The sequence below is a fragment of the Sprattus sprattus genome (assembly GCF_963457725.1).
Source record: "Sprattus sprattus genome assembly, chromosome: 9".
NCBI lineage: Eukaryota > Metazoa > Chordata > Actinopteri > Clupeiformes > Clupeidae > Sprattus > Sprattus sprattus.
Genome location: NC_137928.1, coordinates 25,393,713 through 25,412,086, shown reverse-complemented (window position 1 = coordinate 25,412,086; position 18,374 = coordinate 25,393,713). Strand labels below are relative to the sequence as shown.

At 43.2% G+C, this 18,374-nt stretch overlaps 3 protein-coding genes across 3 annotated transcripts in view; all 3 read left to right on the top strand.

Annotated features, from left to right (window-relative positions):
• ppp1r37 (protein phosphatase 1, regulatory subunit 37) overlaps positions 1-3,245 on the top strand; it is a 55,947-nt gene extending 52,702 nt beyond the window's left edge. Inside the window, exon 13 of the mRNA XM_080845147.1 lies at positions 276-3,245. The gene's annotated coding sequence lies outside the window, so the exon portion shown is untranslated. The remainder of the gene's footprint in view (positions 1-275) is intronic.
• Positions 3,246-9,411: 6,166 nt separating this feature from the next.
• LOC308369726 (proton-coupled zinc antiporter SLC30A1) lies at positions 9,412-12,169 on the top strand (the record flags this gene model as incomplete). Its single annotated transcript, XM_080844240.1, has 3 exons — positions 9,412-10,039; positions 10,444-10,725; positions 11,424-12,169. The coding sequence occupies 3 exons, from the start codon at positions 9,412-9,414 to the stop codon at positions 12,167-12,169; spliced, it is 1,656 nt and encodes a 551-aa protein (XP_080700366.1).
• A 2,723-nt stretch (positions 12,170-14,892) lies between these two features.
• tsen34 (TSEN34 tRNA splicing endonuclease subunit) lies at positions 14,893-16,637 on the top strand (the record flags this gene model as incomplete). Its single annotated transcript, XM_080844919.1, has 4 exons — positions 14,893-15,237; positions 15,352-15,484; positions 15,636-15,893; positions 16,387-16,637. The coding sequence occupies 4 exons, from the start codon at positions 14,893-14,895 to the stop codon at positions 16,632-16,634; spliced, it is 984 nt and encodes a 327-aa protein (XP_080701045.1). The 3' UTR covers positions 16,635-16,637.
• Between the last annotated feature and the right edge of the window lie 1,737 nt (positions 16,638-18,374).

The following is an 18,374-nucleotide window of genomic DNA, read 5'->3' as shown; positions in this document are numbered from 1 at the left end:
GGCCCCCTTGCTGTGGCAGTTGGACACGTAAACCGTGGGGCCCACACCACTGTAACTGGATTTTCACTGACGCTGTAGTGACGATTCTCCCTTAATCTTCCCAATATTAAAATATATCAGGTATCCCCAAGGAGGTAGAGTTAAAGTGACTCCTTCAGAACCTCTGATATTTTGTAACTGCTTCAGCGGACCTTTTTCTATAAATAAGAGATGAGCATAATTAAGTTGTAAGAGATAACAACATATCTGTCTCTCTCTCTCTGTCTCCCTCTCAGGTTGCGGTCGACCTGCTGGTCAGTTTGTCTCTTGGGGCCTGTGCCAGGCCTTGGGCTCCTGATGCCCTAACCCACCCCAGCTCCCACCCACCCCTGCCCACACACACTTACCTCCCCCAACATCATTCCTGCTGTCTACTCACCCTCTCTTAGGCCACTGTCACACACATGGTCATTGATACTTACACACACACACACACACACACACACGCACACGCATAAGGGACCCTCTGAAAAGACAAAGAAAAGAAAACACCACAGCCTCTGACTGAAACCGTCATGGCATTTCAGCCAATACACTACAAGGCACGGCCAGAAGAAACACACACAGACGAAAGAAAGAATAAAAAGAAAAACAAACAAAAAAAAAGAAGACCTTATGGAAGCTGTCACACTACCCCTCTGCCCGCCACTACGTCCCCCCAGCGCAGCGCAGCGCAGCGCAGCAAAGGAATGGAGAGAGAGAATGCGGAATGAGGAGGCGGCAATATATTACTGCTCAAAACCAAAGACACACGACACCCACTTTCACCTGCTCTCACACACACACACACACACACATATACACACACACACACACACACATATACACTCACTCCGCTCTGCATCTTTGGGGGCTTGAAAGCTCAACACGAACCTCCAGTGGTGTTCAGAGGTCACTGCGGCAGGACACTCTTCTTCACAGGACTCCTACAAGGTCAGAGAGCAGGACACAGCTTCTCGTCCTCTCTCTTTCTCCCTTTCTCTCTCTCTCTCTCTCTCTCTCTCTCTCTCTCTGTCTGTCATTCCTCTTCTGGTTCCACTCCTCCCTTCTCTTTTTTACACGGATAGAGCAGTTAAACGAGTGTGAGGGTGGTGGGATGTGGAGAATATGTCTCTCGTGTGTAAACGTGTGTGTGTGTGTGTGTGCATTTGCTAAGTCAAGTTTAGGTCTGTCGCATGACGAGGAATAGCGCCAAAGTTTAGAAAAAGAGAGTTCCATGCAACAAAATGCAACAGAGAGTCTTCTGATTGAACTTTAACTCTCGCCTGCCGTAACCATCTCTAATCTGCCAAAAAGGAGAAGAATACATACAAGTCTATAATGGGATTTTTCTTTCTGTTTCCATGTGAACCTGAATCAGTGCATTCAAGCAGAAGCCTTTTAGGGACCCAATGTGAATGTTACAGACTCAGAAGAGGAGAAGGAGGAGGAGAGTGAGGAGGTATTCTTGCCTTGGCAGAGGGAGGCCATTATTTAGTGCGACAGTTGCTTTTCTCTGAAAACTTCTATCACCTGACTGGCCTTTCTAGTGGAGGGCAGGGCCCAGTCTGTCTTCTTCTCTGTTTGGGAGAAAGAAAGAAAGAAAAGAAAGCAGCTCTCGTCAAGCGCAATGTGATAATTGTTTTTCATTCTACTCCTTTCATTACTCTCTCTCTCTCTTTCTCTCTCTCTCTCGCTCTCTCTCTGGCTATCCCATACATAGCACTACACACGTTCAGCGGATTAAAACATGCTCATTGCCTTTTGATCGTGTTTTGTTTATTTTTTTCCCCCTTTCACCTTAATTTTTTTGCTGCTTTTGAAGATTCAGTTGTTTCTATTTATTTGATAGTTATATGAGCCTTTTTCTTTGTGTGATTTGTTTTTCCATATTCCTTTATTATTAATAGTAATATTATTATGAAAATCTTGGGGTTTTGCTTTTAAAGATTTTTTTTTTCTCCATGGTGTATATTTTCAGATTCTACAGAAGAGCGATTACTATTGCATTCAGAGATTGTTGTCTCTTGTTTGTTGATCATTTCCTGTCTTGGCATAAAGGAGTATAAAGCAGGATGGGGTGGGTGATGGCTTATGAAGGGCAAACGGTTTGGGGACACTGACATGCAGTTAGTTGGAGGTGGGGGCAAATAGCTCTGGTCAAGCCCAAAAGAGAGGTATGAAGATTGCGGAGGGGAGGGTGAGTGAGTGAGTGAGTGTGTGTGTGTGTGTGTGTGTGTGTGAGAGATGGGGGGGGGGGTATGGTGTCATACCCTCTGCAGAGCCGACTCACTGCTTACCTTCCAGGAAATGCCCCACACCATCCTTCCCCCTGGACGAAATGAATGTCAGTGAGAGACTAATAAGGAAGTGAAACACTATTCGCTGTTGGTCATCGGGAGATGTGGAGCCCCTTGGTGACGGGAGGGGCAGACACACAGCCAGGAGCTGTCGCGTCACGTCATGTTACCTCACAATATGAAGGTGGTGTATGCGAGGCGAGGCGGCTGGATTGGTGTGGAGCTGGGGAGAGTAAGGTTAAGGGAGAGGACTGAGGCAGCTGATGACCCGTCTCTGTGACTCCCCGGAGGCCTCCAACACCCGGCCTCAAATATCATGGCCGTGTGTGTGTGTGTGTGTGTCTGTCTGTCTGTCTGTCTGTCTGTCTGTCTGTCTGTGTACAAGCGCCTCTTGTCCTGGCCAGCTGATTTTGTTTTTTCGCTCTCCCAGGTTGCTGTAGAGGTGTGTGTGTGTGTGTGTGTGTGTGTGTGTGTGTGTGTGTGTGTGGTAGCAGCTCTCGGGAATGGGTCTGGCCCAGCTCCGGGCTGTTTCAGAGTCTGCGTGTGTGTTGTGTGTGTGTGTGTGTGTGTGTGGCACACAGAGAAGCACTGTTAATGGGCGCAGGGAACAGGGGCAAGTTTTGCCATAGTTTCAAAGACATACCGTAACAGCCAAACCAGCCCTGGTATTGCCTCGGTAACAGAATGTCCTGGCCTCCAAATAGATTCACATTGCTGTGCTGCCCCCCCACCGACCCCCCTCTTTCCAATCTGATGTTTGTAATGCTTTTCATTTTTAGTCATTTTTAAATTACTTGTTTAAATTAATCAATAAAAAAAAGACGACAGAAAATAAATTTGCTGGTTAGCACACAAATGTGTATTGAAAAGTACATTTTGTTTCTCTCCATCTCTCTCTCTCTCTCAAATAAATGCATGTAATGACAATTCTATGACTGGCTGTTCCTCCATTTTCAAGTGATCCACCCCCTTATGTTTTCACTGCTGTGATGATCTGTCATGCGTATGTATTTGATCAACCACAATGCATTGCGAGCGTTACCTGTCTTGTATGTTGTGTAGTTTTATTCAAAACCAGCAGCCACATTCAATACTTCCTGCAATCCCCACTGTTTTCCACTGAATTGAGTCAGATACTGCTGTGCCATGAGTTTTCACTAGCAGCTCATCTGTTGAAGCCCACACCTCTGGCTGTTCCCTGGGCTGGGTCATTGTCCAATCAGGAGATCATGTGGACCATTTTCGGGTTCTGGTTATTCCGGTTATTCCAATTAATGGTGCCTGAATTGTGAGGAATTGTAGCTGCTGTCTGAGAACGAAGGAAGACAATGTGACAATTTGTTGGCGGTTTTTGATTTCGTCTTCTCTCACCTACCTTCTGTAACCACAGTTTGCCTTTCTCTCACGTAGTTTTGTTGCCATGGTGATAGGATGTTGTTGCCAGTAGGCATGACTCAGTAAATAAGAGAGCCGTCTGGCAAAACCATTACAAGGGGGTAGGCCACTGTCCTGCCTTGGATAAATCAATTCCTCGGGCAGACCATCGCCTGAGGTGGGTTCCTTTCCGCTGTGGTCCTTGCATTGTGTAATGGCACATCAGATAGCCCTGGCATCTGGAGGAATTCAATTTCTTGTGAAAAATGATGCTTCCGATGGGACTGGTTCAGGCTATGCAGCCTACCCCACTTTACGCAGTGCACACTGTACTGCTGTGCCCAACCCTACAATGGCTTCACTTTTATGGAATAACCTCTGTTCCACTCCAGCTGTACCAGTAAGTCATATTTTTTTATTAAGTAAAATATTATTTATATTTGTTTTGTTTTTTCAATCACCAGAATAGATAAGATTCCAGTATTTCCTAACAGTGACCTAGTCAAAGGAGTTTATTTAAGTGAAGCAGGATGGAACAAAATGGCAAACCCATTTTAGATGGTCAAGCAAACCATGAGATGTTAATGTCTAAAGGCTGTATGAGCCATTTTAACAACTAAAGCATAAATGCTCTAAAACTATAACAGGAGACTGCGGTAAAGTATGCAGATGAAGCTGCAACACTATGTATGTTAACATCAGCAGGTGGTGATGGAATGTAGCAAATACAAACAGCAATTCTGGAAACTTGTGCTTTGCCTTGGGCAGAGCAGATTAATGTAATTAGAGTGATGTATAGTGTACGTGGATTTCTAAAATAGTCCTTGACAAATGGTCTGAATGTCTGTGTACTTTGACACAGTGCCCAAATGTAATAATGAGAGAATCAAACGCTCGTCTAGACTGCTTCGGAACCTCCGCATTTCAAAGTCCTGCATATTTGTATGAAGTCAGCACATCTCGTCTGCCCCGAGGGGCTTCTAAGAGCCAGCGTCTGTCATAACAAAGGGTGCCATGGGGGTCGTAGAACCTTGCTTAAAGCCTTTCTGAATCGGTCTCCATGGTAAGGGGTCCCTCTATGGCTCCCCTGTGAGGTCCATTAGTCTATTTGGGGCTTATTACAGTAATCCCACACTGATGGAATTCAGCGACTTATAGTAATCTCTCCTTTATGTAACAGTAGAGTAACCTCAGTGGCCCTTGACTTCCCACATTCTTCAGAATTTAACATCAACTGCCATTAGCTATACTTAATACAGTACACTGGCTACAAGGTTGGGCATGAGTTTGGTGTATTTCTATTTTCCAATGTACCATTTTTTTTTTCATGGACGAACCATTGTGATTTGTAAATAACTACATTATACGTACTTCTGGGTGTAAAAGTGTCGATTGTGTCACAGAAAATAAGATTCATGTGTAGCACCTGTTTAAGGATATGGAAAGGGACAAAGATGTTGGACTGAGTGTACATCCACTCCGTCCCTTCCACATCCCTCAGAACCCGTTTCCATCTTTTCCTCTGTCTTTTCAATAAAAATTGACTTAAGGTGAAGGATTTTCTCTGGCATTCCATGTTGAAGATCAAAGGATGCTGCCCCCAGTGGCCTGGGGGTCTCTATACATTTTATATTCAGATATTTTTTCTTGGAAAACTTCCCGTGGGGTTGGGGGGGTAGGATTTGATTTTCTTAGAATTTTTCCTTTAGTCCTTCATTTCCTCTCTGTTTTCCCTCATAGAGTGCATTACTCTTACTGTTCCAGTGGACCATTGGCTTTAGCCTACTTTAAGAGTGCAGTGACTCTTAAATGCAGACGACCATTTCTTTTTGTACAGCATATCTGTATTGGGGGCTGCAGTTATAGTCACTGGTTGTATAAGCCATGTCTGACTGTGTGCCCTTTGATTTAGTTATGGCGATTGAGCAGTGGACACATGTGCTACAGTTTAACATTACTCTCAATTTGAAAGGTGTAAAATGGCTGTGTGACTTTGGGGCCTGCAGACTCTATTGGTGGTCAATAATAGGTTTATTGTTCAATCTTCACTGAAATAAAAGGGTTTGCCACTGCATCTTCTGGTTGTGTGTATATGAATAGCCTTTATGTGCAAAAATGCAAGACACTCGCTTTTAGGAATATATAATTCCATTGACATTTAATAAGACAATTTTTTTTAAATGACCCAATCACATAGCCAATTCGCTTTCCAAGTAAGATGTTCAACTCGGGTATCATGTGCTCAACTTGAACAGGATGAACTGTGAGCTCAGAACAGGCCATACTGCTTACCTCTCCTCTCTTCCCTTGGACACTTGATGGCCTCTCTTCTTGGACAGGTTCAGCTCTCCTGACCTGGGACATTGACTCTACACAGCATGCAGACAGACCGATACTGGCCACCTCAGCAAAAACATCGGAAACTTGAGTCACAAGTGGGGGTTTTTTTTGAGTGGGGGTTTTTTTTGGGTGGGGGTGGGGTTTCAGAGATCCGGAGGTGTGCGCCACAGACAAAATATACTTTTAACCATTTACAGATAATGAAACCAGGAACTCTATCCGGTATTTGCAAGGGCAGCTCTATGCATGCCTCCAGGTAAGGCATTAACATCTCGGGGCTTTCAACCGCAGTGTAGGTAATCTCTCAGATGTCCAATTACACATACAGCATAGTCAAGGGAAACAACACTGGCACAACTGCCACTGATGTCCAAGCTTTCCTCCAGTACACAAGTAATGTGTAATGAGATGTGAGGGGTTGTTACTGTTGGGACATATTCATTCACTGTGGGGAAAGGGAAAGGGATGTGTATGCCAACAGTGTGCTATGCTGTTGGATGAATAATTTAATCATTTCTGGTACCATTGTTGTGGAAACATGGACTATGAGGGAGCTTCAGGTAAGGCCTATTGAGAACTCGCAGTTCACTACACAGTTTATCCAAAATGATATTCACTTATTTACATTACAACATGTGCTTCTACACAAACTGTCAAATGGTTTAGAAAGTAGAAACTCCTCTGTGTGTGTGTGTAAAAAATTAGGGGAAGAATTTGTCAGAAGTTGGACATTCTAAATTATTTGAACAGACCCAAAGCAACACAAGCTGAAAATAGCTGAGATGAACAACACCACCTTCTGCATACACGTACAGTATGAGTAACACACTCAAGGCTCAAGGCCCCCAAATAATTTGGAAAAAATTGTTTTAAGGGGCCGATGCCTTAATGCAGCTCCAAAGCTTTGCATCGTGTTTTTCTATCTCTGCTCTGAAGATCCTCAGTCCCCTACAAGGAAATGGCCAGTGTTATGACAGCATGGGGCCTCTGGGTTAGATGCTAGTGACCACTGGAGAATTTAGATGCATGTCTGGGCTTGTCTCTGAAGACAAATCAGGGCTTTCATTACCCTCTTGAAGATCATCTTGCATTGCAATGAAAATATTATGTGTGAGTGCATGGGGTTGCAAGCATGCGTTAATGTGCTTTAGTGTGGTTGAAGGCTGTATGTGGATGTAAGCATTGTTTTTTTTAGTGGTTTCACAAGCACATTTCGTTGTGTTTCTAATGCACAATGACAAATAAAGTCTATTTTATTCTTTTCTAATATGCAAATGCAATAAATATTTGCATGCAAGATTATTTGAATGTGTGTATGCAAAATATGGTAAGGTTTAAAACTGATGTAAGCATTAATCTTTCATTGAGGGGGCTTACCATAATCTATATTTCAACTCTGCATGGGCTGGTTGGCTCCTGTAGGCCTATATTGCACACACTACCCTTGCCGTTCCCTACAAGAAAATGTGAATGTTCTAAATCCTGTTTCCAGTAAGACAGCTGTTATAACCACTATGGCAAGTGATCAAAAACTTCTTCGCGGGCTCGCTTCTGCAGTTCTGCACAGTCTTTCGGAATGTGCGCGGGTGTTTGTTTAATGATGAAAGAGGCTTTTCCGACTTGTCAACTCACATTCATTTGGTTGTCTTTATTTCACAGTTGTTGTTTTTTTGAAATATTTAAAAGGACAACTTCAGGAGGTATGTCCTCTTTTTAAGAAAGGAGAGGGCTACACGATTACGTGTGAATGGTTAGTGGTTTATAACGGGTGTTCTAGGTCCGGTGGCAAAGTAGGCCTATGTAAATGCATGTAGTAGCCCATGGCTTCATCTCATATTCTGGTTTGGTAGACTTCTAGTGTTTATAACTCAGCCCATCAGGTTCAACAGGCTAAGGATAGGCATATGCCTTGTCTACATGTTGAATTACAGTCTATTCAAAAAATAAGTTAATCCATTTTAGTAAGGGAAGCATGCCAACACATTGCACTGTTTCATCAACATTGTCCTCATGAACAGCCTACTCCATTACGTAAAGTGTCAGACCCTTGGAAAGTCTTTGAGCAGAACATCACCTATTTAACTGGCCGATGAGGTCAGGGTTTGATGGACTTTGATATGTAATGACGGTGACCCTTGACGAGATTTTAAGAAGAAAAAAGGGGATAAGAAAGGATGACGAAGATAGATTCACTCACATGACAGCGATTAAGACAGAGGGAGTCGGGTGGGCGTGGGACAGGACGGTCCGCGGAGAGAGCTGACCACCGGCAAGGAAAGTTTGCCACAGTCAGATCCAGTCAGAGGAACCGTGACCACCCCTCCGTCGAGATCCACTGTCAGTGATCACAAAACTGATTGTCTTTACTAAACAGGTTGGTTTACTCATGAGATTTCATTTTCATTTTAATGCTAGAAAGAGCTAGGAGCTCATTGGTATCCAAAATTTACCAATATTTTTCTGAAATGCATGTGAAATATTACATGATATCTTTGGCTGCAAGTCTGTCTTGACTAATGAAGTGGCTCGGGCACGTAAAACCGAAATTCGACGGAACTGTCAGTGCCTGCAAAACAGGTGATGCTCACTGTCACTCTGATATGTTAATGAATTTTTTAAGTTGTTTAGCCATTAACACTCTGGCAGGGGGACTGCCAATGGAAACTAGCCGTTTGGCTACAATTGGGTACATTTACATTTTTAAGGTTTATTAATGTACACTGTCCCTCTTCAACAAATAAACAAACCGAAACTGAGATTGTTAACCCTAATTATTCTTTGATGAACGTACATATTTGTTAGCGTCTAGTAGAAAAATATAGAATTGCAAATGCCTATAGCCTACATACTGAGGGTATTCTCAATCTCCCTTCCTGAGTTGTGGTTTGGATTCTGTGGTCAGGTTGGAGGTACCAGGACTTTCTTTCATAAATCGAACTGCGGTTGTCATGTGAGAAACCGTTTGACAGACTACATACCCAATATGCCACTGGACATCTTGTGCTGGACCTTGCTCCAAGCCAATTCTTCAGTAGTGTGAAAGGAACTGGAGCTTCAAGTTATTCCATTTCGAAAGACTGTTCTCCTTTGTTGTGACACTGGTCACAAAAGTGTCAGTGAGTATTCCACTCTGAAGCTGCTATTTGCTATTTTACAAAGAAAATCAGATAATTGTCTGAGTGTTATTCATGCATTGATGGTACTGCCTGCTTGTGTGTGTATGTCGGTGTGTGTAGATTAACTGGGAGGGTGGGGATCAGGAGCCTAAATGTATGCACATTCGAAAAGAGCATTTTGGTAATCTATCGAACTGGAAGGTTTTGTATGAGTCAGATTTCAATCATTTTTAAGTGAATCTCACCTGTGGCCAATAGGTGCCATGGACGGCCATGTGAGGTTGCAGAGCAGCACTGGGCACAGATGCATGCTGGGATTGACCCTGCTGTTCCTCCTGTTCGAGGTCGTCGTCAGCCGCCTCTGCAACTGCCTCATCAACATGGTGGATGGTTTCCACACCCTCTACATCCTCCTCCACCTGGCACTCCAGCAACACTGGGTTGGACGCACACCTCCTCACTCTTCCTCCTACTTGCCCCCCTCCCCTGACATCAGCTCCTCAAACTCACACAGCACCTCCCAGCCCAACCCCAGCTCCTCTCCTCTCAGCACCGCTCGTCCCAATCTGACTAAAATGTCCGCCGCGCCCATCTCCACTCGTGACTCCACTTCTGTTCTCTTGTGCTCATCCGTTACGCCGCGCCTTCAACCGTTCGGCTCGCTGGTCTCAGCGCTGCTCCTGGCCTCCCTGTGTGTGTCCGTCACACTAGAGATACTCAACCACGTCTTCCAGCCGCACCCCATCCAGAGGCCTGTCCTGGCTACCGTGACTAGTGCCCTCAGCCTGCTCTTCAACACCGCTGTGCTGGGCCTCACATGGGCCCAGCCTTTTGGAGCAGCGGGGTCTACCTTTACCACGAAAACCCCTGACTTAGGGTCAGATGAGAGAGGTAAGGTCTTTGGGTCTCACTTACCTGGCCCACCTGTGCAGCTCAGCGCATCTCTGAACTTAAGCCTTTACCTCCTTTACTTTACAAAATTACATTTTGAGTTTTAAGATTTCTTATTTCCATGGAGGCTTTAGGTGCATGTTATGTAAGTTACTGGTCTTTCTGGTGAAGAATATGATTGACAGTGAGAGAGACCTGAGTTCTTTATGAAGTGGACTGACTCCATTCTGAACTAACCATGAAACGTCTTTTTCTAATACTAATACTTCATTTTCATCAGTGTAACAGAAAACATTTAAATGATTATATTTAAGGAATGATTATGATAGCGATGCTGTAGTAGTTGCAATTTCAAATGTAACGCCCAAGGTGTGTTTTAACCATAATTATCTGGGTCATTGTAGCTGTGGCAGAAGTCACCGAAGATGAGTCGGCTAGTGGAACTCTTCGAGATGGGTCCCTTTTGTTTTGTAACCCAGCCGCTCCCAGCGTGTTGGATCCTGACAGCGATTCTGTGACCCTCCCTGAGTCTCTAGGGTCCAACCATCATGAGATGTCACCCTCTTCAGAACCAAGAGGCTCGGAGGAGCCTAGAAATGAACCTCCTCAGTCCAAGGCCAGGGATCTTGAGCTGACAGATCTTTCGGCTCAGGTTCCCATGAACACCTGCTGCGTCGGCCACACCGGTGAGGACAGCCTCTCCCCTGTCACTTCTAGTTCATCTGGAGGGCATTGTTAACTCACTGGTAGTCAAAGAACCCTCCTTCTACGCTCTACTGATTATAGGTTGCGAGAACATGTCGCTTTTCCCAAGTAGATCTTGGATTAAGCAGGTGACATCTGGTCCTGTCAAAAGCAACTTCAAACTTAAAATACCACCCAGTGGAGGAAATGGCTGACTTTTGGCCATGGCTAGTCGTGGGAAACTGTAGAGAAAGGAACACTGTAACACAAGCCATTTGTTTGAAAGTCTGAGGGTGTAGTGTGGTATTCGCAGTATTAGCCTGGATAGAAAATATAGTGTTATATAGAATTATATAATATACTTTTTTTTAGACATCAAACAAAAGAAGAATTGTAATGGAAAGCAGAGTGTAATTCAGAAAGAATAAAAAAAGAGTTAAGTCTTACAAGGACTGCATTTTGTACAACATGTTCCCTGTTCCTGATATGATTTCTACATTTTATCAAAGTTTCTCCAAAGGCCTAAAGGCAGTTAACTTGTTCCTTTGTAACAACAAACTACAAGTGCACCTAAAAAAAAAAAGATAGAGGTTTATAAAATAGTTTTAATACAAAATAGTTTTTTTATTGATTTTAACACAGTATTTATTATCTGTCATCAACTCTTAAATGTACATCTCTTTCTCTCGCTGTCTCTCAGGAAACCCTGCCAACCTACGTGTCCCTCCTTTGTCCATACTCTACAAAGACCCGCCCAGAGTTCAGCAGAGCAGCTGTCGACAGGTCCACACCACCCTCCGTGACCTGCTGTGCCCATGTCTAGCTCTTGCCAACGCGCTGACTGCACTGCTAGGCAGTCCTGACTGCCACCACCCCCAGGAGTTGTGCAGTTCTCTGGTCTACCTGGATCCAGCCTTCTCCATGGTGGCCGTGCTTGTGCTGCTGGCCTACGCCCTGCCTGAGGCGCATCGCTTGGGGCTGCTGCTGCTGCAGAGCTGCCCCCCGGGCCTCAGCGTGCCGGAGCTCCATCGCAGGCTCGTGGCCGGGCACGGCGTGGAGGGCGTGCACGAGCTCCACGTGTGGCAGCTGACCGAGAGGTGCCTGGTAGCCTCCGTGCACGTGCACGTGAACACCCGCTGCTGGTGGGAGGGGCCGGATAAGGTCGTCGCCGGGGTGACGGAAACACTACGCAGTGCTGGAGTGACCATGTGTACAGTCCAGCCTGAGCTTGCCACAGAGAATCTAAATGGAGAGGCAGTACTGCCAGCTGTGCCTGGCAATGTAGTTGAGGACTGGCCCTGCAGCCTGCCCTGTAGGAAGGAGTGTTTGAAGAAGATGTGCTGCACACCCTTAACCGAAGAAGGCATGAGGGATCAGACGCCCTCTAGTGGTGATGTGGAGGAGACAGCCCCACAGGCCGTGATCATTGAGAACACTTTCTTGTGAGGGATTGTTTAATGCAGGAGTTCACATTACAATTGAATGTAGTTATAATATTTTGTAGGGAGGAAAAAAACTATAATTTATATTAAGTAAATTATGTTTTTTTACATTTTTTTTATTCTTTACATATGATATTGATGCTGTATTTGACATAAATTGTATTCTTTGTTGTACATTCTAATAATGTCTTTTGAAATGTTTTATCATTATTCTTTGGTGTGGTTTTCAATTAGTCGATAGAAAGCATGTTTAAAAAAATTTAAAAAAAAAATGTTATATGGTACAGCTGAGAAAAAAGGAATATGAGCTCCCCCTCTACCACACAAGAATAAAAAGGTAAGTTTTATTAGTTTACAATTCAGTACAAATACAAATATTACAAAACTACAGCAAATCCTTCACGTAAATATAGACATTTAAATACATACCTTGGTTCTAACTTCTTAGGTCTTTTACAGAAGCCCACTAAATACTATTGGCTACTGTTGGGTATTTCGTATTACACACACACAAAAAAAGTTTTTAGTAGGGAGTCCGTTTTATAATTGAACGCTGTTTAAATATAAAATCAAGAGCAAAATATAGCTGCAAGCAGCGATGGCGGTTTCCTCCTCCAGACATTGCGAACCAGGGAAAAATTTATTTTTGTGACAATTTGTCACTGTATAGAAAAATCCATGCTGCAGACTTGCCAATGGGATATTACATTTCAAATGCATTACTTTGAAGATCCTCAAGGGCCATGGCTTCAAGCTAAGAGTGAGAAGGGGTGTGGTCATCCGTAAATTTCCTTAAATGTTGTGTGTGTGTGTGCTTGCGCGTGTCAAAGGAGCCTGTCCCTGTCCCTGTGTGTGTGTGTGTGTGTGTGTGTGTGTGTGTGTGTGAGTGTGTGTGTGTGTGAGAGAATCTGGAGCGCACACGCGCGCAAGACCAGAGGGGCAGGAGCAGAGAGGCAGACTTGAGAAACACCCTAGCAATTAGCCAAGCATGCGTATTTCAAATATTCACCAAAAATCTACTTTTCATCTTACAGTCATTTTTTTTTCAGATTTGTGTTCTAAACATTCTCAAGTGTCTTCACATGAACTTGTGATTCAATCAGAGTATACATTTTTGACCTGTTGATGTGTAAAGCATTGTTTTAGCGTTAACAATCTATCCAATTTGCTTTATATCAATCATTTTTCAAGATATGAAGTTGCCTTTGCACATGGCAACATGTTGTAGTGTCTTCCAGTGACATATCAAGTTTGGTGTTGATTTGTCAAAGATTTGCCAAGATATGACCTCACTTCCTGTTTGGCGACTTTTCTGCTAAATTTGAGTGGCTGTACCGGACAAACGGTTGTGAGGATCAAAATTCTAAATAGTAACTTTTGTGAGGCTAGGTCTGAAGATCATCTCTGGTGATTTTGATGAAGATTTGCCAAAAATTGTAGGAGGAGTAGGCTTTCAAAGGTTTTTGATAAAACCGGAAATAGCGGAAAATCTATATAACCGGAAATTGACGCCATGGGTAGGGTTTAATTCGTCTTGATCCAGGGAATCTAATGGTACCTCATTTTTGAAAATCGCGCATACGGTTCAAAAGTTGCGTGTGTTTACAAAAGTCCAACTTTGACCTGTTGGTGGCGCTAGAGTGGTCTAATGAGAGCCATGAAAATTGGTGTGAATGAAGAAGGGACTGTCCTTAATGAGTGTGCCAAATTTCACAAAAAGTTACCATATGGTTCTAGGGGCTGCCATTGACTCCCATTGCAGCAACATAATAAGAAAGCCTACAATAACAATAGGTTACCTCCTACCGGAGGAAACCTAAATAGGTTACCAGGAAAGTAATTTCCTACCTTTGTGTCTGACTCACTTATCCATAATTTCTCCAGAGGAATTCAATTCTGAATGTACTGAGGATAAGGGGATATTTGCATATTTGGGGAGGGGTCAGAATTTGCCGCTGAAATGTAGGAGTGTCCAGAAAAACGCTGGCCTGTCAAATTTGACGCTACTGAACTTTTCTCTCCGGAACAGTAGATGTCGCTAAACTTTGTTGAAACGACTCTTAAACCAACGAGGAAGAATATAAATGAACACCATCGATGAAGCTATTTTGAAACTTGTGGATATTTTCATTTAGCGGAATACCATTTACAATTTTTTTTATAGTAAATATATTAAACTCTCTTGGATTCAGTGTCATATAGATAAGGGGATATTTGCATATTTGGGGAGGGGTCAGAATTTGCCGCTGAAATGTAGGAGTGTCCAGAAAAACGCTGACCTGTCAAATTTGACGCTACTGAACTTTTCTCTCCGGAACAGTAGATGTCGCTAAACTTTGTTGAAACGACTCTTAAACCAACGAGGAAGAATATAAATGAACACCATCGATGAAGCTATTTTGAAACTTGTGGATATTTTCATTTAGCGGCATACCATTTACAATTTTTTTATAGTAAATATATTAAACTCTCTTGGATTCAGTGTCATATAGACGTTAAATGCAGGATACGTTTAAAGTGTTTTCACACTCGTGATGTTGCTGACAGCAGAGGCAGACTAAACATGTGCACGTTTCGGCTACAGTATAAAGTTAGTCATTGGATAGGTAGCCTTACTGATACAAAGTGCCATTTGAAGTTGACCAAACTATGAAAAAGGCCTTGAACCATCAAGTTAAGTTTAAAGTCACAATTACTAATTGCTCGCTAAGTCATTGTACGACAGATATGTCCGACGGCGTTACACATATACACTTGACAGGCGACAGCGAGAGTGTGGATCAAGTTGATGATGGTGATTGTGTGACGTCCACAGTGGACGTCGCCTATATCTCAGACGAGAATCCCCTTTTAGCTGGAATAAGCATGTGTGGATCCACACCTCTTCTGTGGCGTGTTGCCGATCTTAAGATGGCCCGACAGGCTGGGGTTATCGGATCCTTGGTGGGCTCGCTATCCCGACAGCCACGACAGAACACTAGGCTGGGTCGACCGCTGGAACTTCTTGACGAGGAGGCACGTCTGCTAGCTGAAGACGGGAAAGTGATGGTCTTGCCAATAAGAGATGAAGAGGTAAGTTGTATTCTATTGTAACTTAATACAAAACAAAAAGTTCGCTTGTTTTTAAAAGTGCATCTGATTTTTTTTTGAATGCTGAATAGGCTAGTGTTTGTTTTATGCCTGCAGAAAGAAGAGGACTACTCGGAACGAGTTGAACATTACCGACAGGACCTTGAGCAACGTCATAAAGTGCAGAGCTCCCTCGCTCTTCAGGACAAGAAAGGGGTTCTACAGAGGGTCATGACTGACACACAGAACGGTGAGTGTGCGAAGGCATGCGTTATGTTCCGATATCCATACCTCCCGTACCTACCATCCGGGAATGTTCGTAACCACTGTCATCCTTTGAGTGTGTGACTCTTTAGAGACAATAAAGTTTTCACTCATCTTTCTGTGTGTGTCTGTGTCAGAGGGCTCGGTTCGGGAGCGTCTGGAGGCTCTGGATCGGGACTTCTCTCTTCCTGTCTCTGCCATGACTGTCCAGCTGTGCACTGCCCGGGCGGGTCTCGGTTACCACAGTGATGAGAGAGACTTCCTGTCCGCCAGCTGGCCAGTACAGCAGGATGAGCAATCACAGACGAGATTCCTCGTGTACCGGGACCTGCGAAGGAGAGGGTTCTGCCTGACCTCTGCTGGGAAATTTGGTGGAGACTACCTGGTCTACCCTGGTAAACCTCAGATATTACATCAATACATTCAAAGTTCAAAGTACTTTATTGTCATTGTCACAAAGACAACCTATTACTTTTTTGTTAGCCAACAGCATCGGCCACCTGTGGTACACTGTTGAAATGAGCTGTCTGGATGAATTTCTTTGTTAGTCTGTAGACCTTAGCACTTTTAAAAAATAATTTTGTCAGCTTATATAAGGAAACGCTATTTTGGCAATTTCTGCTTATACAACCTCTCTTAAAGGCCCATCCACTTCTTTGTTTCTATTTAGCAGACTTTAATTAAGAGCTACTTACAGTAAAGATAGACACTTTTCTCATCAGTAGCCTATGTGCGTTCCCTGTGAATCTAACCCATTATGTAGGGGGTTTTGGGCAGCTAGCAAGACAAGTTGTGCCACAGGAACAGGCTAACAGACTGTGATAACCTCTAGCCACCCCTACACCCTACACCTGTGAAACAACACACCTGTCCTGTTTTTCTTCACAGGTGACCCGCTCTGCTTTCACGCTCACTTCATCGCCCTATGTGTTGCAATGAACACAACCACTCCCCTCTGTGACATCCTGGCGATGGCTCGACTCGGCTCAAACGTGAAGAAGACGGTAGTGCTTTGCTCACCCTGTGCCACCCGAGAGAAATTGAACAAGGAAGAGGAGGAGAAGGAGGAGAGAGAAGTAAAAAAACAAGAGGATGAGGTGGTGTATACATCCCTGCAGTGGAGTGGCATGATCTGAGATGTCAACTGGATGATGATGTTCATCTACTGTAGGTCCGCAGATAGACATTTTGGTGAACCATCCCTTTGGCACGGTATAGATTTAGTCAAATTTTAATGTATGTGGTCCTGATCTACAATAATCTTCACCAGAATACATTCATAACAAATGTATCCACAAACAATGATGTTAGTTCACACTACATCCAACAAAAGACCATGTATGACTGATGTCTTGTGGAGGACCAGTTAGACATGTTCACATTGCTAAGAAGTGCACATATGACCAACCACCTACCATACTGTCTCACATACAACTACATTATAATAAAAGAAATGAAATTGCTAGTTATTGTTTAAAAATGTTCTGTTGATTTTAATACAAATAATTTTGTTCCAGTATATATCAAAGGAGACCCACACTATCAGATGAGCACACACTCAAATGCCCACACAATATGAATATTTGAAGGGACCACGGTGGCTTTAAGCAATCATAGGCAATCATCAAGTAATAAACATTTGGACAAATGGAAAGGAATCTATACGAAGTGTTTGTACAATGCCTTAAAAAACTTTGTAGATGTAGCTCTAATATTACACAGTGACCATTGACTATAGGTTTATATAATAGAAGTACATCCCATTTACAGAATAGAAGTACATCAAGTAAAGCATCACAGTTCTTCTCCAAAATCTGACAAATATTTATAACTTAAAACTAGGAAAGGATCAGGACCGTGCACATGACATCCCTCTCTTCGACAGTTATTTATAAAAGAAATTAAGTAACCAAAAGTAACATATGTATCTGCAATTAATTAACCAATTTATGAATGAATTGAATGTTTGTATTAGGCCTATGAGCTATATCCTAACACACCTTTACTAAAACCCCATAACCTCTCTATGATGATGTTGATCAAGCTGATTTCTCATTTTTCATCAGCCATTGGCTACAATACTCCAGAAGAAAGGGGTGACCGATAGGCTTACGTTTTTGATATTCAACTATATGATTGCATAAACTATTAGCAATGGAGCAACCTGAGCGTCATGATGATGATTTTGTTCCAAGCTACTTTTGGGTTCCCAATATTTACATCATCATAACCAGGTTCAGTGTAAGGTTTCGAAATGTGATATTACACATTGTTTCCTGTTAGGTTATGTTGGATATGGGGAGTGAGGTGTGCTTGGCCTATACAGAGAATGACATTTGAGCAAAACACACAAACGCACACATTCAGACCGAAACACATGCACACTTATTCACATTAACACACACAGACACACACAATGAAACCCTCAACACATCATGGGTATCAAAGGCATATATGGTCAGGCTTTAATGACAGATCAAATAAGTAACAATACAGGCATAATACCTAACATTACACATCTAAGAAATCAACACAGATCAAACATGCATCAGAGAAATACATTTCAAGAGAGCATGCTATACAATATGATGTTAAGTCTACATTGATGAAATATGGCAAAGGAATGACGGCAATTTTGTACCACAGAGCAGAGATCACAGCACAGACCATCCCCAGCAGCCCACAGGCCATCAGTGAAGAGTACCCTCTGTAGAAAGTAGAGTCGACCCCAAATGGATGCTTGTAGAGCAGGAAGATTTTCCTATCAAAGCAAAATAGTTCTTCCTCTTCAGTATATCCCCACATACGGCAAACATACAGTACCTTGCGTAAGTATTCACCCCCTTGGATGTTTTACCCTTTTATGGCTTTTATAA